Source organism: Gouania willdenowi, chromosome 1 (genome assembly GCF_900634775.1).
Source record: "Gouania willdenowi chromosome 1, fGouWil2.1, whole genome shotgun sequence".
NCBI classification, from domain to species: domain Eukaryota; kingdom Metazoa; phylum Chordata; class Actinopteri; order Blenniiformes; family Gobiesocidae; genus Gouania; species Gouania willdenowi.
Genome location: NC_041044.1, coordinates 33,794,680 through 33,820,484, shown reverse-complemented (window position 1 = coordinate 33,820,484; position 25,805 = coordinate 33,794,680). Strand labels below are relative to the sequence as shown.

The 25,805-nt window shown below is 36.8% G+C and overlaps 1 protein-coding gene across 3 annotated transcripts in view; it reads left to right on the top strand.

The window, feature by feature from the left end:
- Positions 1–25,805, top strand: part of sgcz (sarcoglycan zeta) — a 372,407-nt gene that overhangs the window by 93,663 nt on the left and 252,939 nt on the right. The window contains exon 1 of one of the 3 annotated variants that reach the window (XM_028456496.1): positions 18,337–18,448. The exons of the other annotated variants lie outside the window; for them this stretch is intronic. Within the exon in view, the coding sequence (XP_028312297.1) occupies positions 18,434–18,448 (15 nt within the window). The 5' untranslated portion in view covers positions 18,337–18,433. Of the gene's footprint in view, positions 1–18,336; positions 18,449–25,805 lie in introns of those variants that run through there. 3 annotated transcript variants of the gene reach the window in all.

Below are 25,805 nucleotides of genomic sequence, written 5' to 3'. Positions count from 1 at the left end.
TACTTAAGGGTCTATGAATGAAGACAGATTTAGTCTTGACAATGAATAGTTGACTCATCTCAGGATGGCCTTTAGTTGCAGTGACACTTACGACAACATGTGCTTTTTACCAGAGTTGAACACTTGAGATGAAGATCTGTTACAGAGGTCAGTGACGCCTGAGATTTAGTGTACATTAGAATGTAAAGCAGTGACATTTCGTTTTAGAAAACCACTCTACTACTATTCTTTAGGCTTGGATGTGCAAATTAGAACAAAGAGCTTCAGATAAATTCTAGATATTAAATAAAATACTGGTCACAAAAGTATGTTAAGTTGATTTTACAGCGATGCTTATGCTTTTATTCAGTAAAGATGAGGGGTGTCTCGATACAAGCTTTTTCGCTTCTGACACAATACCAATAGTGCATCCTTAAGTATTGAGCAATATTGATCCGATACGACAGAGGTGGGCATCTTCTACACAGCGGGGGTCACGGAAATGCGTTTGTTTGATTGAAGGGCCACATGTTCAACATTCAGGTCATGCATTTTCAACACTGACCAATCGGAGCATTAATACAGGAAAAAAAATAGTTTTTATAGTCATTTTGGGTGCTTTTTGTACATTTCTGTTGTCCTTTTGTGTATTTTTCCTGTAAAATATATGTTTTTTTGATAATCATACATACATATGTATTGTCATTTTATGTTTTTGGAGTCATTTTTGTATATTTCTGTTGTTGTTTTGCTTGTTTGTAATCTTGTGGATTTGCAGAGTCATTTTTTGTGTTTTTCTTGTCTTTTTGTGTACTTTAGTTTTCATTTTCTGTAATTGTGTATATTATGAGTCATTCTGTGTATTTTTGTAGTTGTTTTGTGCTATTTGGCATAATTTTGTGTATTACAGTTGTTGTTTTGATTTTCTGTGTTTTTCTTGTCTTTTACTGTATTTTCCTGCAATGTTATAATTCATGTATTGTTGCTTATGTTTTGTGAATTTTTCTGTCATTTTGCACTTTTACTTTGCAGGTCACATAAAATTAGACCGAGGGCCGCATGTGATCCCCGGGCCACCAGTTGCCTATGTCTGCGATACGATATCGGCACTAATTAAATATACTGTTAATACTAATTTTCTAGCATGGAATGTAATAAAAGCTTGATAAAGTAATATTAGTCAATCAGTACAGAGTAGGTGTGAGAAAACTGAACCATTTATTATCATCCAATGGGTGACATATATATAGTTTTACCTTAAACATAAGAATATTCTACATCCATCCATCCATCCATCCATCCATCCATCCATCCATTTTCAGACCTGTTTGTTCCTGTTTTTCAGGGTCGCGTGGGTGAATATTCTACAATTGAATAACACATATGTATAATATGTCTGAGAATTTAGACGCAGGCTAAAATAATTCAATATCAATATTGGAGATTGCACAGATATTGCACAACAAATACTGTAGTTGCAAAAATGTTGCTACAAACAAACAGTTTATAGCTTCTGAATTTTTAAAATAAACGATGTTTTTTTTTTTTTTTGTATACTATTGTGAAGCCAAAAAATGTTCCCACCAGTAGTTGTTGGCAAAGTATGCAGGCAAAACAAGCTAATGCCATCTCAACAGCGCGTTATGCCACTACCGACATTGCAAGTGGCACTTTGGATTAATTAAATTTTTCTGTGGAAACCAATTTCATACCACGCACACACGCTCACACACACACACACACACACGCGCACACACACACGCACACGCACAGGTGAGGAATTTACAGGCTTATTAACTTTTAGAAGCAGACTTTAGCGCAGTTCACGGACAGTGTCACTTTATGGTTTGTGCATCAACTTTAATTAATTCACCACAATAGGGTACAGTACATATAGAAGAAGCAAAACATGATTGGTTGAAAAATGTCCAACTGCCTTCCGTACCAATATTTCATGGGGTTTGTTGATGGCAAGATTCATCAGTCTAATCTGATTACAGCGTGATGGATGCTAATTATAGCACAGCCGCCCTTGTTTCTGTAAATGCAGTGAATAGAAAAAAAAACTACTTACACCTTCCTTTATTTATTTATTTTTAACATGAAACTAGCACAGGTGATTGTGGAGTAAAAAAATAGCATGAATAATACAACGAGAGAAACGGCCTGTCTTCTGACTGTTTGGGATGCATTCCTTGTGCTTGTTAACACGAGCACTGCACTCTGAGAAGAACACAGCTCCCTCAAGGCACTTTGATTCCAATAATATTAGTGAATGTGGGGTTTAAAAGGGATTAAAAAAAAAAAACAAACCTACCAAACAACACACACATCTACATTTGAGTGCATGCACAAATTGTCAAAAACACACACGACACATGGGCATCAGGTTGTGAAAGGGGGCAGTTACTGTGCCATAAGGCTGTCCATATTCCCGCTCACATAGCAAAATAAAAACATGACTTTCAGGACAAAGTGCTGCCTCCGTCCTTTTTCTTTCTCCGTCTCCTTTGTTCAACCTTCCTTTATTTATTTATTTATATATTTTTTGCTCCATAATCTTCTCTTTTCTTTAGGCCCCATCAATGTCCTTACATGACTATCTTCTTTTATTTGTCTCAACCCTCCCTATCCCACTCTGTTCTTCGTGAATGTCATTTTGTCAGGTTGATGTAATTTTGCCTGGTGCTGCCAGCCACGCTCTCTCTTTTCTTCTTTTCATACAAGCTGAAACCCTAATGAGTGACTGCCTGCTGAGGTATGAAGGTTAAAAGGAGACAACAAGCTGAGAAAAGACTGTAAACACAGACCAAAAAAGATCAGTCAGTGAGATGTATTTACAATTTAAATACATGTACCACATAATGCTTCCTAGGACGTCTAACAAGGGTTGCAGTCCATTTTAATTGAATTGATCTTACAATAATTATCTATTGTGTGTATTTGTTTTGGTGTGTTGCTTGGGTAAGTTGTTCGTTGGCCCGATAAGATACTGCTATTGCATTCTTTGGTATTCACTAATGCCAATATCGCTTTAATACGATATAAGCACGAACCATACATACTTTTTGAGTAATATTAATCAGAAAACAATGAGAAAGCTTATACCCTTTTATTTTTAACCAATGGGTTACATATGTTTTACAGTAGTCCCTCGTTACGTTCTAAAAATAACCCGCAATAGACACTTATTACATATGTTTTAAGGCTGTAAAAGCCCTCACCACACACTTTATACACTTTTCTCAGACAGGAATTAACATTTCTCTCTTGTTTAAACACTCTCAAAGTTCAAACCTTCATAGATTTTAAAACACAAACCTGTTTTCAAACATACAGCGCCTCAAAGTCACACTGCTAGTGATCAGACATTGATGCCGATCGCATTCAGAGTCTTTGTTGACGATGACGTCACGTCAGCACGGACACCAGTCTGTTCACACATTCAACCATGGAGTAGAAGCTGTGTGTGACCACCAGGAGCTGTATGACACAGCCTTTATATCCGGGACTGGACTAGGAAGGATGAGGAGAATCAGTGAGGAGGTGGTAGTAGCAGGTTAAAGTTATCTCTGTAGCACTGAGCTAGGTTAGCATTAACCGCTAATCACACCGGCTTTTTTTCACTGGTGGTTTATGTTTACGAGAGGAGAAAAAGGAGCACAGCTCCTTGCTTCAGCAGGCAGTGAAACTCACCGAGTTGGATGTGTTGCTGGTGGGTGAACGCAGCATTAGCCAATCAGAACAAAGAACACAATGCACGTTCATACGCTGTAAAAAAATGCATCCAAAATTGCACTGTAAAAAAAAATCTGTGAAACACCGAGGCCGCGAAAGGTGAACCACAATATAGCGAGGGACTACTGTATACTTAAAAATGATTACTGCCACATTGGACGTGAAACAACAAAGGAATACAGAGTGTTTTGAGCGTCCATCTTCCTGCAGTGAAGTCTTGTGGGATGAGATTTCACGGGAGTTACGAGGCTCCTGCCCAAAACAATCTTCAATGGAAAGCGCAATTATACTTTGTCGATATTTAAGATAAGGCCGCGAAAGGTGAACCGAGGGACTGCTGTATACATACACTTGAAGTTTTATACATAAGGCTGACATTACGCTGTCATTATTATGACATGACACCTGTCATTAGCATAAATAAGGCTGTCTTTAAGTGTCATTTGTTACCCTAACAAACTTGCGGCTCTGGAGCCTCATGTGGCTCTTTGACTCTTTTGCAATGGCTGCCTATAGCTTTAAAAAATGTTGAAATAAAGGCAAGGAAAGGCAAATTTATTTGTATAGTGCATTTCATACACAAGGCAACTCAATGTGCTTTACATGATAAAACATTCAATTGTTTAAAATCAATAAGAGCATCTAAAATCATCAGTAAAATCAATTCAAATCATCAACAAACACATTACACCAACAAAAATCTCTCTCTCAATCATACGCAGCCGAGAAAACTTTGCCTTTAACTTTGATTTAAAAATGTTCACATTAGATGCTGACTTCAGTTCTGATGCAGTTTGTTCCACTTCTTTGCAGCATAACAACTAAAAGCAGCATCACCATGTTTACTGTGAACTCTGGGCTCCACTATCTGACCTGTGTCCATAGATCTGAGAGACCTGCTGGGTTCATACCTGACTAACATGTCACTGATGTATTCTGGACCAAACCATTCACAGATTTATACACCAGCAGCAGAACTTTAAAGTCTATTTAGGACCCGTTAGGAGATGCAAAGAAAAAGCTAACACAAGAGGAAGGTTACGTTTGATTTATTTCAGCTTCAGTAATTGTGATTAATTGTAATTGAACTTTAATAATTGAGAACAAAATTTTAATGGTCTTTCTCAGGATAAAACATAATTGTAATTTAATTGTAATTGGCAAAAATGCAGATCACTGTAATCGTAATTGAGTTATAATTGAACATGGGTAATTAGAAATTTAATTGTAACTAAGCTGTCATTAAGTGCGAACGACAAGAAAATTCCATCATTTCAGATTTTTTTTTCCACTCTAAAGAAGCTTAGCGCTCATTTTTGCACTCCTGTCAATATTTTTTTTAAATTATTTTTCAAGTTAGAATATTTATCTGTTAATTCCATGACACAGACATTAAAAGATTTCTCATGTAACACACACCCATTGTCATATTAAGCCCCACACGTGCACACAGCACACTCCTGAGAGCACGTTGGCATTTCACTACAGCTCATTGTGTTATGACGGCATTACGGTGCATTCCAGACACCTCTCAGACAGATTGGCTTCTCTTCTTTAAGACAGCTGATAATGAATTTACAGCGCGGCCCCTTGGCTTTGGCATACCTGTAGAAAGCACAATCACCGACGATGAAAGAGGCAGACCGACACTATGTGCCTTGGCAAACTCTAATGGCGGAAATGAGAATAAGTTGTGCTGATGCGAGGGTACATTGGCAGCTTTTGTACGAGGCGGTCTTTCTCCATTGGAAGGTGCTCTAAGAAATGAATTTGATTTGCGTTGCAGCAAAGTGCGGGGGAAATTTGGGATCTCATAAGTGAAAGTTTGAGTGAGTAAAACACAGTAAGTGGTTGATGTTTTTTTAGTTTTTTTTCAACCACCAATTTTACATGTTTCCACATAATGAATAGATTCCTCTCACACTATTCAAATAAGGGACAATATCAGTTGAATGTTGATCAGTTTAAGGTTGAACGATTGAATGGCTTTCAGCGATTTATTTTCATTTTGAAATCCTAATCGAACAGTTCCATTACCACCAATTTTAAACATGTTACATAATTGATGGCTTTCAAGTACCCTCTTCTTCTTTCCACCATTCAGTGATTATATTGTGGAAGATTTGCAATATTATTATTTGTCACACTTCACTCAAATCATTGTCCTACAAAAATTGTCCCAAAAAGCAGTTTTGAGTGTGTTTTATCAACGTGATGAGTCTAAGGAGGAAACATTTAACACCTGCTAACCACATGCATACCGGATCCAGTAAAAGACACCAACCCAATCCAAGAGTCTTTGATTATCAACCCAGAAGTTTATTGAGAAACACATGACTAAATGTGATTATATTTAACAGTTTTTAATTTTCTGAATATTGCATTGCAGGCATAAATGTAATCAATATCCCTCTGTAAATACACTCATTGACCATACTAAAGCTTTCCAGCAGACATAAATAATCACCTCAGCCTCTCTGTAAATTACATAGGAGGCAATATAGAGATTTAAATCTGAAAATAAATCCATTTATCCATCCATTTTCTGACCCGCTTGTTCATTTTTTAAGGTTTGCGGGGGTCTGCTGGTCTCCAGCTCTCATGGGGCATTAGGCAGGGGCACACCCTGGACAGGGTGCCAGTTCATCGTAGCGCAACACACTGATAAACACACTCACGTTCACTCCTATGTACAATTTAGACACTCGAATCAATCTAACAGTCAAGTTTTTGGTTTGTGGGAGGAAGCACGGGGAGAACATGCAAACTCCACCCAGAAATGACCCAACTGTCCACCCCAGGGCTGCATCTGAATAGTCCCTCCTATCTCCTTTCCTACCCACTTTTTCTTAACCCAGTGGATGACATCACGGGATTAAGGAAAGGTGTTAGGAGACTTCCAAAAGGAGTTAGAGAAAGGCGATCATGATTGTTTTGACAATCAGATGCACTTCCACTGGGTGACGTAATAATCCGACTGCGGTGAAACTTAGTGATGTTTGACATGGTGAAAAAACTACAAAAGCACATTTATAACACTGTCCATTTTCTCAAAAATCACAAGGTTTGAATGTGAATCAAAGGAAAAGAGGCTACGAGAAACAAAAGTGAAACTAAAAAGACGTCACATTGAGAATGGTTGCTTACACTCACCTTCCACTGAGAAATCAACAATAATACAAAATAAGTATGATTTCATGAAATTTTTTACATTTATGCAAGATATAGGCCTACATAAAGTTGTAGGAATGCAAAGCATCCCTAGGTGATGAAATATGTTGAATAAAACATCATTTGGCTAAAAATGTCACTGATCCCTTTTTCTTGAATGACAGAGTGCTCTGTTTTATGTCAGTTATGATCTGATAATATGGCTGCATATCATAAAATATGGGTTTTAGATTCTTTAAAGTTGGTCAATTATTGCATTGGTTACTTACATAATCTGCATCTCTTTTCAGTTGTTGCAAGGAATTGTGGGGCAGCATTATCTGATTTCCTTTGGTAAAGGAAGCATCAGTGTTTGCTAGGCTAAAGGAGGTTATAAAGGAAGCATTGAACCTCCTTTCCTTGGCTTTTAGAGAATTGGAACACTCCTTATCATGGTCGCCACTTAAACACTTCTGTGGGTGAAGGAAAAGTGGATAGGAAAGGAGATAGGCGCGACTATTTGGACACACTCTAGAGCTTGAACCCAGGATTTTCTTGCTGTGAGGCAGACGTGCTAACCACTAAGCACCATGCACCTCTGAATAGAAATATATTTGAAAAAATCTATAACCCTTATGATTGTTCTTTTTCAAGGCCAGGACTGAGTTGATGGACAAGCACTTAAGTGCAGAACAGGGAATCCAGACGAGTCAAAACCTTTTAACAGACTCCTATCCATTGGTTTGAAGTCAGAGACAGGCAGGAGTAGGTCATCAAGCAGCAAGGACCCACCAAACAGGACTCGTGAAGTGTGGAGTGTTCTCGAGTACTGATATCGGTTTGATGTGTCTTGTAAAGGCCGGGGACTTCCTTGATCACTGATGTTGTAACAGAGTGGCGGCAGATTCCCGGGGACAGACTGGCAGGTAGACATTTGGCACTAGCAGGTGACACTGTTTAACAACAGGCAACAATGCCTGAGCCACACACACTAAAAAGCTTTCACTGTGGGATCCAGTGCGAGGGACGGACAGACGTCTAACAGCAGAGCTCAGAGATATTATCTAACTCGTCCTTTTTAATTAGTTTTGGATGCAATGTTTGCTGCTTGTGTTGGCCTCATCACAAATGTATATTTGCAGTTTTCTCATTTGAAAGTGGAATTCCGCCCCGATGATCATGAAATGAAAACGAAAGCATCTTCTATTAAACACTGGGCCTAAACAGTCTTGAGGTAGTTGCAACTTTAATCACCAGTGACCCTGATTTATGTCTAAAAGGCTACAGAATGGCCAAGGCTTTATTAGGGGCATAGTTTCCCCACTGTTTATTACTAATGTAGCGCAAAGTTTATAAGGCTAATGACTAAAGAAGCTATTGAGGCTAATGATTATAGCCAATGGAAAAAAGAAAAATAACAAAATCGCTTTTCTTCCTCATGTGCAAACTTAAAACAGAAACATTAAGGTTACTTTGGAATCATCATGGATATTTAAGAAGGTCTATTCTATCCACACTATACACTATATATATATATATATATATATATATAAATAAAAGATAGAGTTTATGTGGACTACAGATATATATATATATATATATACTGTATATATATATATATATACATATATCTGTATTCCACATAAACTCTATTTGTACATCTTTTAAGCCAACATACGGTGGCAGCAGTGTTGTTAACTTAGCGATTTGCTATATTTCGCAACTTTTCAGGTTTCCACAGCAAATCTTTTTTTTTTTTTAATCAATTAGCAACAAATCTTTAAAATTATTCTGTTTTCCATTTATTTTTCTGTGCACCCAGTCCTGTGCGGTTTAACTCAGTGTTTCTCCAATGGGGGTATGTGTATTATAGGGGTACACAATGTACAGGGTGTACTTGAGAGAGAGAGAGAGTGAGTGGAAAATTAACAAATGAAAGCATTAAAGAACTGAAAACACAGTCTTGGTCTCACACCAGGTGGAGATGATCAGAAAGTATGTAAATAAATGTATTCAGGAGGCATTAAATACTGTTTCAGTCCATTTATTTTCCAAATTAGTTTCTTTAAAATGTGTGTCATCACTCATTCATTCCATCATGACATTCTACAGTTGTTTTTCCACAGTGTTCTGAGCATTGTAGTCGGACTTGGATTCAGAAATACGAGAAAAGGGGGTACTTGAGCCAAAAAGGTTTGTGTATTTCCATGTTCTCCTGAGAAGTGTTGTTCGATGTAAATATGAAGCTTGTGTGTACAAAGTGTGTGCCGTACATGTACTGAGTAAACAACGTGAACCAACGGGCTTTTACAATTTCATCATATCGATCATTTTCATCTGATGCACTTTCAGATTCAACTGGTAATCATGTTCTCTGGTGTACTGTGCAATTAATAATGGCAAATGGTATTAAAGCAGAAATAATCAAATGTGCTGCCATGAGAACCTTGTGTGTTGTTGTTTGGTTCACGACACAATATAAAACACGATACGAACTTGACATGTGACATCAAACAGCTTCGTTCAAAGAAAAGGAGGATTTCCTTAGCCTTTTCTCTGATTTTAAATTTACAAAAACCTGCTCCAGAAAAGCTATTTGATGTCCATGAAATCAAACAAACATAGTGAAATTATATCACAAAGTATAATTTTCTAGCTACAATATCTGGTTCAACGTTCAAGGACACAGCTCAGAGACACATCAAGCCAATGTCAAAATATATGAGAAATCATTGATTTATGGTGTCAACAAACTCTCTCTAAGTCACATTCTTAATCCACCCATTTCCAGACCAAAGGTTACCCAGAACGTCTTGAAATTGCTTTTCCCGGTTGCTTGAATAATTTTGACAAAACCAGTATTATCTCCACAGTTTCGTTTAATTTTACACTCCATTGTCCTCCAGTACAAGACATTATTTTAAGCTACACAGTTGCTCTGTCTATCGACTAATGATGAAGAAACTAAAGCTGAGCTCATTGAACTCTGGCGTTAGGGTTACCGTAGTGATTTCACAACAAAGTCCTGCTACATGCTGATTATATTTCTTTTTAATAAAATCATTCCGAGGGGCATCACTTGACTATCTTTTAATTAGTTTGATTCAGCTAAACAATGATGATTGGAGAAACACTGTCTCGAGTGATCTTTAGATGATTCTCAGTTCTAAATTGACTAAGACTCCCTTTTTCTTTCCTTGCTAATTAACACCAAGAAATAATATTGCTGTGTTACAATTTGCCTTGGTAACTCTGTGTTATTGTGTTAGACATGAAAAAAAAATTGAATAAATAAGAACCATGGAGAGTTACTTTGTCTAACCAAAACAAAATAACATCAATATACTGGAGCAGACAGAGTCAAAGAAAGATTCAAATTGGATTTCAATGAGATGAAAGGAAGCTTACAGATAATGAAGTGCCCTCTTCGACTAGTGGCTAAAATAAAAGAGACAAAAAACAACAACAAACTGTCTCACACAAATCCATTGAAAAAGATGAGGAACTGCCAAACCGTATGGAATATTATCAAGTGAATACTGCCTTTTTACTCTAATCCCAGCTAAATCCCCTCTGAAAGCAAACACACTGGCACCACCACAGAGATATACGTGCATATGTATGTGTGGCATAAAGTGGCAGAGTGATCATGCAGAGTGTAAATCCTGGAGTTGAGTATTAACCATCCCTGAGGTTGTGTTACGTTGTTGGAACAACACATTATAAGCTCCTGGGAGGCAAAGGCAGTAAATTTAGTTTGTCCCAGACTAAAAAAAAAAAAACTCCCAGAGGTGAGTTTGGTGGTGGGGACATTGATGGTCATTGAGTTGTCACGCCTGTTTCCGAGACCCCACCTACTGAGGTAAAACAACAAAAGAGGTTTTTGCGAGATAAAAAAAAAATCGGCATCCTCACATCTGAGGTGGAGCAAAACAAAGATTTTATTTTTGAACGTGCATTTGAACGCTGTGTGGAAGAGGATCAGCTACTGAGCAGATGACGTCCGCCCCCCTGTGTGCGCTGCAAGCAACTTCACAACAGAGATCCTGGAGAGACACATGGATATGACTTTTATATCGGTCTCAGTCCGCACGCTTTAGGCAATAAATATCTCATTAAAAGAAAATAACGATTGAAACGCTTTAAAAAAAGTATTAATTAACCTATAATTAATCACATTACTGATTACTGCAGCACATTTGTGAAAGTTTAAGGTAATTGTTTACATTTAAAAGCATGAATGATGTTGTATTTCCTCCATACAGTCCCCAGTGATGTGTTGTACGGAGGAAATAGAACCTCATTCTCCAAGAAAGAGCATAGCGTCCCGTGTGCGTGTGTACTATGTGCTCCTGCTCGGTAGCAGCAAGATTATATTACTGGTATCAGTCATAAAGTGGGATTTTTATTTAGTTTAATTCATTTTAATAATCAGTTTCTGATTGTTTGTCTACTTTGAATATCATCAAATGCACGTCGTATGCGCGGATCTGAACATACGAACGATTGATAAATGAAAGCCATGGTGTCTCGGTGAAAAAAAAAAATCCTGCTTCCAATGCAACCTTTCTAATTTGGCTCAGTTGGTCCATGGTAAGTAATACAAATTGTTACTTGAAACAATTTCCCATGTAATTCCACTTTATTTTCAGCATGTTTTGCTCAAAAACTCTGTCAAAAGGAGCCTGAAGACAGCACTAAAAGGTGCAAATTGTTTAGTGATGGGGCACTGCACTATTTTTAACAGAACACAAACAGAAAAAGGCAATCAGAGAGAAAAAAGCTGAAACTTGATGTTCTCGTGCAGGGGTCTGCAACCTGCGGCTCTTTTGTAGCTTTTAAAATGGATAAGAATAATAATGAATTGTTATTGTTTACAGAGGGTGTTGATGATTAATGACATTAATGCCAACTAAAATTATGATAAAACAATTGGTTAACCTAAAAATAAATCACATTGTGCAATAACTGCCACCTTCCTACTTCAACTCCTACAACCTCTACTGACCATCAACTTTCCTTGCACCTGTGGCTAATCTTAAGTTTTAAATCCCTTGTAAGATAACTCAACTAACAAAAAGACTATTTTGGAAGAAAATAGAGATTGTATTTGTGTGGGGAAAGATGTATTTAATTGCCAACATGCTGCCTTAATATGCATGTTTGATATGTTGCAAGAAATTAGCAATTAACATGTGTTGACCGACATGATCATATGTTATCAAAATCAAGTTATATTTTGCAGCCCTTCAAGTCCATTAACTCATAAAATTATACAATATTATTTTAACTGTATAGAGTTTTATACACTGTATTGTCTTCATTGAGGTTTTTTTTTTTTTTTTTTCGGCTCCGGAAGGACTTTAATCCAGGTGAGATTAGGCAAAACGGCTCCATTGAGAGTAAAGGTTGCAGACTCCTGTTCTAGTGGAAAGTGTTTGGGTTGTTTTTCCAGCTCAAAGTTGGCCAACAGCATCCTTGATCCATGTATGGTGATGTGGAATGGGAGGGAGGAGATGGCTGCATAAAAAGCTTGTCCTGTCTACTCCTGCTGCCCCCCCCTCAGAGAATGTGTGATAGGCAAGAGATGAAAGAGAGACTTTGAAGAAGCAGTGATCCCTCCCTCGCTCCCTTGAAGGAGGAGGCGAGGGATCAGAGCCCAAGCCCCTGACACAGCAAGAGATGTCAAGATACACACACACACACACACACACGTGAAATATTTTCCATGTTGTACACTTAACATGTTTTCAGACTTTTGAAGGTGACTTTACAGTCCATGTTAATGCTTTAAAGCTGATATCCAGAGTTTCTAAGAAACGTCTCGATGTCCCGCCCTAAACAGCTTTAGTTCCACCCACTGCCTCTGCCAATCTACCAGAAGCCACGCCTCTACTTTTCTGCATGTGCATCGCAGAACATAACAAGGTTGCATCGGGTCGCATTGATATAGGTCTATGGGTCAGGTAAGAGCCTAAATCATATTTACCTGTTTGCCGTTGTGACGCGTGGCCTTGTTTCCGTGCACGGTTCCGCGTTCACTTTGATTGACAGTCTCCACTACAGGAAGTTGAAACCTATTGGCTGGGTGATCGCGGCGCTTGTTTCCATTTGTATTGGGGTCTATAGGACGAAGGCGGGACTTCTATACATTGATATATATGAATGACCACCGGCAGTAGACCATAGTAAAAGACTAGTTAGGTATTTTTTTCAGATTTCAAAAGAATGATACGTGAACATAGATTTCTCAGAAACTCCAGATATCAGCTTTAAAGCTATAGGTTTTAAAACGTAACCGTATACTATAGGGTATAGGTATCAAATAGATCTTTTTCTTACAGTTTGTTAGTACCAAAAATAATGGCTAGACTTGTTGGTGCTGTACTCTATGTTTTTATTGTATTCATGCTGTTGCAAATTGCCAAACAAAGCTTTAATGCATTTAGATGAAAATTTAAATAAGATACTATGTTCGGGATGTCTTTTTCAAGTCTAGTCTAGCTAGGATTAGCAAAAAGCTAATTAGTCCTTGACCTACCAAAGTGTGGTTGAATGAGAAAAGTTATTGGCAGTTGACCAGCAAGTCTAGCAATTAATTGCTAACTTCAAAGTCAGCTTTATTGCTGATTTCCACTATATGTACAAGACATGTAGAGAAATTGAAACTACTGATTTCTCTGCCCGAAACATTTACAAACACAAAAACATGACAATATTGAATATGTAAATTATAAGGACAGAACAAGAACAACAACACAACAAGTATTTACAAGTACTGGCAGGGTGATGAATATACCTAAATCATTTTCTCCTTTATATGTTATTTCACAACGTTATCACAGATTAAATTAGATCCACAACATGTTGATAGACTTTGTTCTTTTCTTCAAAAAAAAGAAAAAAAGTCTAGTTATTAATCTGAGTGCTCTCACTGAGCATTTGATCATATACGATATCTTTCTGGTCACGAGAGGTGGTGAGATAAAAAATATTAAAAATCATCAATTCATTGCAATTTTATCATCAACATTTATGAACTGATTCTTCCAAAATCTATTTATTTACATTTTTCAATTTACAATACTCACCAGGTGACACTTTCTAATAGGATAATGAAGGTAATGTGTAGTGTGACTCAAAAGAGACATAAAATATTTAATCACTGACAGATGAAAACAAATAAATATAATTATTGCATATTACACGTTATATGCAATAATTTATTTTATTTGTTTTTGCTACTGTTTTATTTAACTTGTAATGTGTCTTTTAGTTTATTGAAAAATGCTTTTAAATAAAATGTATTATTGTTATTATTATCATAATTTACCTAATAATCTTTAATAATTGAAAATTGGTTTGTGATCGAATGAAGACTTCAATTATCCGAGCAGAATCAGGAAACTGGGTTGATTATCCACCCATGCTGGTCACCTATAGAGCAAATGTGGATCAATGGCAATGGAAAGGATGGAGGGAGAGTTACGGAGCACTCAGTGGAAGGAAGTTAACCAGAAGTTTGAAGGCGCTCAACTCCACCAGGCATTAGACAGGACACTTTCAGATGAGCAACCAAGCACAACAGCAACAGTGTGTTACAGGGAAAGGTTCAGTGCATATTACACCCCACATTAACACAACACACGCCAGTTAATAATTAAGTAGATTAGCACAGACTGTACGTTAGTGGGGAAGAGGGAACAAATGAGGAAGTTTCCTTACGTCAATGGGGCGACGCTGAATCTGACCACTCGCTTAGTAATAACTCAATGAGCCTCCTCAACCTCAACATTACAATGCTCTGTTGTCAGATCAAAATAAATTCAACAAACTTTGGCTTTCACGGGAAAGTCAGTAAAAGATTTTACTGCAGGCTTGAGAGTGTTTCTAACCACACAGAGAAGCCTCTGCAGAGGAGTGCCACAAGGGAGGAGGCTGCAGCAAAGCTATCTGTCAGTAAGAGAGAGAGGAAAAACTTATAATAACAGACTATAGCAACCAATGCTAAATATAGAACAGAATTAAGAAAACTTAACTGAGGAGGACACACAAGGGCAGCAAAGTTAGAAACAAGCACTTTTACCTGAATCAGCTTAAATACACAAAAAAACACAGATAATGTAAAACTGTGTTGGGTGAATATGATTTTTTTCATCTATATCCTTAAAGACACATTTATTTTGTGAGCGAGTGGAGACAGACATGGTAACAGGTAGCCAAAAATGATCCAAAAGTGGCAAAAAAAAAAAAAAATGTGGCAAGAAAAGAGTGAAAAGTTCCTAAAATGGCCCAAAAGCATTCAAAAAGGGGCAAAAAAATGGGCAAATATAGAGGAACCAGGTGGTATGTAATGACAAAGCATAGCTTCAATGAGCAAAATGAGGCAAATAATAGTGAAAAAGGGCCAAAATGTACAACAAAAAGAGGCAAAATGGAGGGGGAAATGAAATAAAAATTTGCTTATTTGGATTAAAAGTTGGCAAAAAAAAATTAAAGGACAAAAAATCTGAAAAAAAGGGGCAAAAATGTGACAGAGGAAGTTGTAAAATGGGCCAAAGGAAATTGGTAAAACGGGGTTAAAAAGTTTTCTATGGGAATAATAATTAAAATTAAGTCTTAAAAAGCCACATGTTGAGCATCACTGACTTAATAAAGGCTTCTATGTGGTGTTGCTGATAATGTAGTGGGCTGGTCTGGACAAAAAATGCCAGGGATGAATTTTTGTCCCAGTCCACCCCTGTATGGGTGTGACCCGTAATCCAATAGGATCCCCTATTAAAACATAATATCATAATACATTCCAATACAACTGCCTGTAATTAATTTAAATCACTGGTCATTTCCTGGTTTGACTGATAGTCAGTTAAATCAGAATAAGTATTTATTGAAAAGCATTTCTTGATCATAGTCAGTCATTACGCTTTCATCAGCTTAGAGCCTATCATAGCACAGAGACTCTTAGTAAAAGTAACCATTGATCTCCTCTTAGCCTCAGACAGAGGGTTGGTCTCAGTTCTGGTGCTCTTAGATCTCAGTGCAGCCTTCGATACAGTGGATCATCATTTATTACTGCAGAGACTGGAAACTGTTTTTGGGATTAAAGAAACAGCGCTAGGTTGGTTTAAATCCTACTTATCAGATAGAACCCACTTTGTTCATGTTAATAATCTATCCTCAGCGCACACCAGAGTTAACTATGGAGTTCCACAAGGTTCAGTTTTGGGACCATTACTCTTTACATTGTCAGATAACATAATGTAAATTTCCATTGCTATGCAGATGATACACAGCTTTATCTCTCAATGAAATCAGATGAAACTCATCAGTTATTAAAACACCAGGCCTGTCTTAAAGACATCACATCCTGGATGAGCTGTAGCTTTCTTCTTCTTAACCAGAATAAAACCGAAGTGATTTCATTTGGTCCAAAACACCTTATAGAGAAATTATCAAAGCAAATAGTGTCTCTGGATGGCATTACTCTGTTACCTAGCACCAGAGTAAAAACCTCTAACTCTCATATTAAGCAAATCACAAGCACAGCCTTCTTCCATCTGCGTAGTATCTCTAAAATCAGGAATATATTGGCCCAGAGCCAACTAATCCATGCATTTGTAACACCTAGACTAGATTATTGCAACTCTCTACTGTCAGGATGTCCTAGTAACTCACAAAAAAGTATCCAGTTAATTCAGAATGCTGCAGCTAGAATACTAACTGGAACAAACAGGAGAGAGCATATTTCTCCAGTATTGGCTTCCCTTCATTGGCTTCCTGTAAAATCTAGAATAAAGTTTAAAATCCTCCTCTTAGCATATAAAGCTCTACATAATCAAGCTCCTGTATATCTTAGAGACCTGTTAGTGCCCTATCGTTCAGACAGGACTCTCCGCTCTCAGTCTGCTGGTCTTCTGGATGTTCCAAATGTGTCTAGAAGTAGAACAGGAGGCAGATCATTCAGCTACCAGGCTCCTTGCCTTTGGAACCAGCTCCCAGTCTTAGAACAGGAGGCTGCCACCCTCTCCACCTTTATTTAAGGCTAAACTCAAAAAACCTACTTTTTTGCTAAAGCCTATACCGTATAATAGCGTTAATCTAACCACTGTCGCTTATGCTTGTCCATGTAGATTTGTTGGGCTTGATCCTTTTTATTACGAATTTTTTTTTTTTTTTAATAGCACATTAAGATGACTTTTGTTGTAATTAGTGCTATATAAATAAAGTTGAATTGAATTGAATTACTCTGCAGCTATACTATCAAAGCTGCTCTATATTTCAAATGCAGACTTCAGTAGTTCCACTAGCAAACCATTCAGAGAGACACTCAACCCTATTGATATCGTTACAGCTGTTAGAGTTGAGTAAGAAAGGGGGGGAGGGGATGTTTTAAGGGGTGAAAAAAAAAAAAAAAAAAACATTTTTAGACAACATTTAATTGCATCTAAATTCAATCAGTTTACAACCTCAGTGGTAGTTGACATTTGATTTTGCTGCTGCTGCTGCTGCTGGTTTAATGATTGCTGTGTTTGTCTTTAGAGGATTTGTGTTCAAGGTCCTTTGCTGCCAGGCAAAGTTAATTCTGCATTGTCCTTCAGCATGACTAAACATTATTAGTAGTTTGTGAGTAACAGATCCGCTGAAGTGAGATAAATAAAACCTCCTAGAGGGTAAACATGAATGGAAATTTTTAAAGTATGAAAAGCCTATCATTAATTAATGACACGTAACCATTTCACCCAGTATAACAAAAGGTGTTTCAGAACAGGAATGCAGACTCCACTTTTAAGCAACAATGTGTCACTCAATAACTTCTGAATTGTAGCGGCCAGAGTTTTTTAATATAGAAAATAAGGAACAATGTTGAAAAACACTGGTTTTTAAGGAGTACCTGTTGTTGACTCTTGAATCAAAAATAGTGATTGTAATTAAATATATAATAATACCATGAAAGTACTTAAAAGTATGGTTTGTTTTACAGTCATCAATGTGGACAAACACTATGTTCTTACCTGTGCCAAGGAGGTAAGATCTGTGTTTGTTTGTTAGGTGGGTTACGTCATAAGTACTGAACGGATTTTGACAAAAGTTTAACCAAAGCTAGACCTTACATCATGGATTATTCCATTACATTTTGAATCCGGATCAATATATTGATTCTGGATCAGTTTCACAAATGTAAAAAATGTCTCTCATCATTGGCAAAAATTCAAAATTTAATATCTCAGTTCATAATTTACTAATCTTTGTGTTGGGTTAGTTCCTCAAATACCCTTTTGAGTTTCACCTCAATCAGATGCAAATTGCTCATTTTATCAATTTTTATTTATTTTTTTTATTTAGTACCTGTTCTGTCAAACTGCCTGTGAGCTGCCTTTCACCCTCCTGCTAAGCAGGGGAGGGGCCTTGTGGAAGCCCCTCCCACATGTGAGTGTGTACACCTGATTCTTTTTAATCATAAACCAGCCACTGTGGGAGCACTGAGGAAATGGCAATGCATGCCTCAGAGAAGAAAGTTCTGTTCCCTCAGCTGGGACTGAACTGTGTGCAAAAACTCTTATTATGAATGGATGGGCAGCTGGTAAGCACCTTCTGTTAGTTGGACAATTCATTTAAAATAGACAGGAAATGGATTGACACATTGTTTGGCATTGGAAAAATTAAGTTCAATGCATTTTTTTTTTTGTTCTTCTTAATTTATTTGTAAAGTTTAGCAAATTGTTTACTGGTTACTGGCAAATGCAAGGATTATTATTGAGTTTGATGCTTGTTTAATTCAAAGGGTTATCATGTTTATTTCCAGTGACATGTTAACTGCAGAGATAAGCTAAGATACAATGGTTACAAATATTTGGTTAAATAAGTAAGTAAAAATTTTTTTACGTTGTTTAAAAATACCTGAGTTAAAAGTACTAAGTTAACTTACTTTAACAATCTGATTTTGTTAAAAAATTTAGTTAAGAAGGATGAATAAATATTTGATTTTGTTGGGTTCTTTGTTAAAACTGGGCAAATGGATACCAGACAAAGATGTTAAAATACCAATAAATCAATATGTTGGGTAAGATTAAAAGGGTGAAAAGCTAAATTTGATTTCAATTCACAAATGGTTGTCTAATTGGTTTTGTACTGTGTATTTTCTTTTTGAGGTTTTTCACCTGAACTGATGTTCCGACCCACAAAAATTACGTTAAATAAAAAGGAAAAGTAATTGAAGGTCTGGTTCATTGAGTCCAGGAATCCCCATCCAATATAGAGCAATTCCCTCAAGTCAGGAACAGCACAAAAATTGAGATTGACTTGACAGTACCCATACATTTGGACCTACTGTATCATTATTAATGATATAAATTGGTTCCAAATCTTTCAACGTGTAAATAATCATAGTACCATGATCAGGATCACTGATCCAGCTAATTGCCATATATCTGCTAAAGAGGAGATTTGGTGTTTGGTGGAGGTTTGCGCTCTCTGAGTGCTCTTGTTCAGTTTTAAAGCAAGACAGGCTGGACAATTCAGAACACAGAACAAGTGTACTTGTTTACACCGGTAATGAGCTTGGCTCGGGAAGTAATATTAAGATGGGTATTACTGGTCAAAAGCAGAGGGATTTTCTTACCTTCAAATTGTTGAGTTTTTGCACAAAGAATAACAGTTTTGTGTTTTAAAACTATTAGAGAATATTATGTCACCCTACAAAGCCCACAAATCTAAGTCAAGGTTCACATTGTTTACTGAATTTACTAAAATCAGCTTGGGTTCTATTAATATAGAAGCTATAAATGCAACCCTCTTAAGCACAGTTAAATATCAGTTTCCACTGCAGTGTATTTACATGTCAATTAACAAAAGATCATTGTGTGTGTGTGTGTGTGTGTGTGCGTGTGTGCGTGTGTGTGTGTGCGTGCGCGCGCGCGTGCGTGTGTTGTGAAGCTCATTTTCCAAGATTTTTAATCATATGAAAGCAACTCTCAAATGGAAGTCCCTAATGATGTTTTAAATTACAACTCTTCACATGCAATACACACAGCATGGAGTTATTCTAGATAACTCATGCAGAACCAATCTCGGTGAGTAAATCAATTGAGTTTTAGCAACTACAGATCAATAAATCTACAGATAATCACAACTGTGTCTGATATTTATTGGTGTAGATGGGGTCTAGTGGGAGGGGGTAACTCCAAGAAGGTAATTTTTTTTTCCTTCAAGTGGCAATGCAACATGTCATGGCATGGATTTTATCGTCACTGTGTCAAGAACGCATGGAGCAGGGGAAGCAGAGGGGCTCTTCACCTTTTTTAATCGATCGAGTGGGGGGGCTACAAGTTTTTTTGCTTGCAGTCTACTTTTCAAATAGAAAGGTCAAATCGATCTACGTCCACTCCCACTGATTTTGCTTTATGGGTGCAAAGTTGGCCAATCTTACATATCAGCATGGGTCCTTATCGCACTTTTGTTGGTTCAGTTCCTCCACTAATCTCCATCCATGTGGATATTTAATCTGTGTACCCTTCATTCTTTGGTTATTTTGTTTCAAAACCAAATAAAAAAAATAGAAAAAACTGATTACATTTTTTGTTTTATTAATTTAAAATCAGAAACAGGAAAACAGAAAAGCCAAAAACCAAACAAGCAGCGTTTTTCTGTTTTAAAATTAAATCTGGTTCCGATGGTAGAGGTGTAATTTGTGTCGATGACCTTTCGTTAAAGACTTATTGATGCTGGAAGTCCGAATCTGTGAATATCTGCACAACTTTACCGATCAGTGTTACGATCCAAATAGTATCCAGATAAACTGGTGATTGGGCGGACTTTTGCTCCCGGTCCAGAAATAAAAAGGAGCAATGCATAAGTCACATTACTGGTGAATTGAAACATTATTAATACATAAATAAATGAAAACTATATGTTACGGTAAACATGCCCATATGTGGAACCAGAGGTCATGTAATGAATCTACTGGTGGTCCTCGTTTCTTCTGATCAACTTCCTTGTGTGTTGACGGCTGCTGTTAGCGGTATTTATAACGTGAGAAATAAACATTTTACTGCCCTCAAAAAAGCTGTAATTGTTTTTGTAAAAGTGTCAAATGGTAGAAGTTCTAACATCTATTGTTCCTCACACCAGCCTCACAGATGATAGTCAGTCACCAGTTTATTTGGATACTATTTGGATCGTAACACCGCAAAACAAAACATGAACGTGAGCAAAAACATCCACAGATGGAATGAAAACATGAGCAGGACCAGAAAACTGCTGAAATAAATCCTAAACAGTTCTATTGTGTGAGGAGACCTGGTCCAGGACCTGGGGAGGGAAATGGTGCAGCAGACCTCAGTTCTCGCTAACTATCACACAAACAGAACAAGTTAAAGAAAAAAAACATTTTTGGTTTTTCTGTATTTCTGTTTTGGTTTTAAATCAGTAAAACAAAATAACCACACTGTTTATTTGTTCTTTTTTTGGTTTTAAAAACAGAATAACCAAAGAGCAAACGGTCCACTGATTACATTTATACTCTTTAGTACATTCTATGGTAATATGGAATGAAAATTAGGTCTCATCTAGCTTGTTGGAGTTTAATTGCTGAACTCAAGTCTTGATTGGTAAAAAAACAGCTGCAATCGTGGGGTGGGGGAGTTGGGGGGCGGGGTGTCTCCAGGGAGATGTTGAGGAACTGGTAATGCAATCTACCTGCTCTACCGCTGTGATTCACTGGTCCGCCACGATCAATACAATGAGAGCACCCAGCTTAAGACAAAGTGAGAATTAGAAAAAAAAGATGAATTCCAGAGTGTGTATTTGCTATTCGGAATCCGATTAAAAATGTTCAGTAGTGTGAAAAGAGGTTTAGACAAAATACCACGATAAATAAATGCTAAAAAATATACCGACAATTACTATAGAATTTCTGTCTTTAAAAATCCAGCTGGAGAAATCGATCCGTCGAGATGCAGCCACAGGCTTTTGGCATCAATTTAAGCGACAGCCAATAATCCTTTCATTACAGCATGTGGAAAAATAACTTCACCTTTTTTTATGGAGGGTTAGTGAACATCTGACTGATGTCTGACTAGGGGTTGCAGGGAGAGCATGTCTTTATGGGCAATAGGGAAATGCTTTTATTTTGAAACGTTGCGTTGATGCTTTGATATTAACACCAGTTTATCGATGATAAATTACATTCATTACGTTCTTTACAAATTCCTCTCTGAAATCATAACATCCTTGATATTTTTTCTGGCAGTAATTGTCTTTATTTTGTAATAATTTCACAGATGACTAAACCTTAAAAGTTACGTCTTTTCTGCATTGAAATTATATCTTTTTTTTTAGGGATAGACCACATTATCCGAGACAAAGACTTGCCCAAAACCAGAATGCATCGAGACCAAGACTTTTGGGAGTCAAGACCAAGACCAACACCATAAAAATCAATTGAACAGGTTGTTGAACAGTTAAAGAATGTTCAAACATTCTCTCTTTAGTTTCTTTATAATACATTTGACAGACCAAAAAAAGGTAACGTATGAAATGAAGATTTTATCGTTTTACCAAGTTCTTCTCCTCTATCACATTAGTAAAGCTGAAGAAAAACAGAAATCAGTGCTGGTTTTGACAAAAAAAAAAAAAAAATCTGGCACTCCTAGACCAAGACAAGACCGAGTAAAGATTGTTTCAAGTCCGAGACAAGACCAAGACCTTTCAAATCTGGTCTCGAGACCAAGACCGGTATTAAATACTAGGTAGCATTTATACTTATAATTTTATCAAAATTTGTATTCTTTTAGCATTTATTCTAACACTTTAAATTGACCTACGGAGCATGCTAAATTAACATTCTAACAGGTCTGTGTGAGTAGAGTCTGTCTTCTTCCATACAGCAATAAGAATAAGAATATTTAAGAGGAAGAAGTAAAAAGTTAAAAGTCACCAATAAATAACTACTTTAGTAAAGTACAAACCTTCTCAGTACGGTCACAAAGTTTTTTCACTGCGTTATTTCCCAAATCAGTTGTAAGGAAACCAAAGAGAACGCAAACATGTTAACATTTTAGGAAGTAAAGTTTAGGTTAAGTTCAACCTTTGAATTTGAATGAAATAGTTTTACATAAATAATTGTCAGTTGCTTTTTTCAAAAGAAAAAATAAAGCCTCTGAAAAGTGTGTGTTTTTCATCTTCTGTAAATGAATGACATTCAACAGATTTGAATGTGACTCAGCAGTGGCTGCTGGGAATATTTATTGACTGCTGGCACCTGCTGCTCATTTATGCATTCCAACTCTATGCTCTATGGTACAAGCTTTTATACACTCTTCTACTGTGTGCTCTTGTGTGTGTGTGTGTGTGAGAGAGACTTTACCCAGCCGATAGATACGTGAAGAAATTGCGGATTCTTCCCAGGAAAGGCTCTCTGAATGTGTCAGCCAAAGGGAGGGTGACGGAAACAGAGGGAACTCGCACAAATATATTCTGCAGAACAGCAGAATATAAAGAGGGTGAAAGCCAATCATTTCAACGCTTATATATTTACTGATACAACAGCTCTATTCTCTAATCTTCATCCTCTTTCAAACTTGACCCTGGAGGAATTTCCCACCCTACTGTGTCTGCCAGTTTATTGTGTGGCATGTTGTTCTAATTCATGTGTCTTTTTTGTGTGCATGTGCACACATTCTTTTCAGCGTGTGTCTATGTGTGTGTTTGAGGTGAATAATAACTTTTTCTTATTACCCTCGATATGCCACGCTGCATCCAAGCTTCGCTTGCTGGAGTTCAATTACTGGGTTCCCTCTAGCACACCTTTTATCACCAAATAAGTAGCTCCCCAATAGTGTGCGTGTGTGTGTGTGTGTGTGTGTGTGTGTGTGTGTAAGTGAAACAGTTGCATTAAAACTACGATCTAATGCAAGAAGGTTTTTCCAACTTAACAACCAAGTATATCTCCATTGTCTTGGGAGGAGACATAAACATGCATTACTTTGCACACAGTATTATTTGATGCTGACCAATACTGTAGCCATGTATTGCTCAGTGGAACTATGGTACAAGTTTTCACATTTTAGGCATGAATTGAGTTCCATGAACTACTTCCTCCTTTTGAAAAACCACGTTGTTGTGAATAATTCTTCTTCTTCTTCTTCTTGACATATTCCTTTACCTACAGCGTTGCATTAGAACAGGGGTGTAAAACTCAGGAAAACAAGTAATTTCAACATTATTGTGCCCTATTTTGTATGTCTACGTATACATAAAATACAAAATATATAAGAAACCGTAAATTTTCTAGCAATAAGTGATTGAAATTTAAAGTGAAGATCCCGTTGGGACTGATTTCTAAGATTTTTTTGGCCAATTTCTATTTAATTAAAGGTAATTTTCTTTAATAATTTTCGGGAAATGTAAGAACTTTGAGTTTTTTCAAGTTTAACACTAAAAATGGCTGCAATCATGCGATTTAAGCACCAGGAGTATTGGGCAGTTTCATTTACACAATGATCCATGTTTTCTCTGTAATGTTTTACTTTCTCCTGCAGGCTGAATTGTATGCTCTAGTTTACCACAACCAGTTAATTTAATTTTAAACTTCATGAGAATAAAATAGATTTATTAACAACAGTATTATTGTTAAAATGAATAAAAAGCACTCTAATATTAATTAAGCTCAAGGAGATATGGACACATATATATATAGGCTCATCTAATAAATGTCGAGAGAAAGTAAGACTAGAGTTAAAAAATGCAGAGGTTAAAAAAGAGAAGACGGTATCCTAGAAAAGAGTAATTCACTCTATTCACCTGCTCATGATCTACCACTTCCTTAGACGTGTGAGTGTTTGTATTGTGTCTCTGAGGAAATAGTGCCAAGGTGTGGATAAGGATCCAGATAAAGACAGGTAGATGGGATTGTAAATCACACAACCACACAAACACACACACACCTTGTTCGACCTTGACTTCCACGGCCACCCTCAACCTCTCATGAACATGTTCCACATTATTCTTCCTCCTATTCGTGCTGTTAAAAATGGATGCTTATCTACATTACAGCAGATAACAAAGAACATGCGAGAGAAAGACAGAGAGAGAGAGGGAAAGAGGGCGTTTGCAGGAGAAAGACGTAAAGGGAAAGAAGAAGAATGATGAAGAGATATAGAACAAAGTGTGTGAGAAAAACAAAGCGATGTTGTAGCTGAAGAGCAAGGGCAGAAGTGAAATAGAAATGAGAAGGATTTGAATTATAGATAGCATGTCTGAATGACATAAAGATGGGTCTAACTGATACATGTGTTTAATGTGTTGGAAATGAAAAGAAACGCATTGATGTAAATCCAATGTGTTAGATGTCGATGAGATTTCCATTGTTTGTTCAATTAACCTTTATGTAGTAGGAATAATGTCCGTACACCTACTACCGTTTTAACGGTCATTAATGGCTAGCATAAACAGTTTTATCTTATTCTGAAAGTTTGGTCACACTTTACATGAAGTTTTATACATAAAGGCTGATATTATTGTCATCATTATGACATGATTATGCCCTATTTTATTTATATATACTGTGTATATATATATATATATATATATATATATATATATATATATTTATTTCATCTAATCTATTCCATTGTTTGCTATTGCACCTTTTTAAGCACCTGTAGGCCAAAGCAAATTCCTAGTTGTGAAATCTGTTCATTAACAATGGCAATAAAACAGTCTGATTCTGACGACACCAGTCATTAGCATGAATAAGGTGTCATAAAGGCTGTCATTAAATGTTGTTTGTTACCCTAAACCCTAACCCAACTGGATCCCTCCACCGAACCCAAAAATGCCAACCAAGCTCCAAAGGTGTAATAATTTAGCAAACAACACTTAATGACAGCCTTCATGACACCTTATTCATGCTAATGACACATAATAACAGCATAATATCA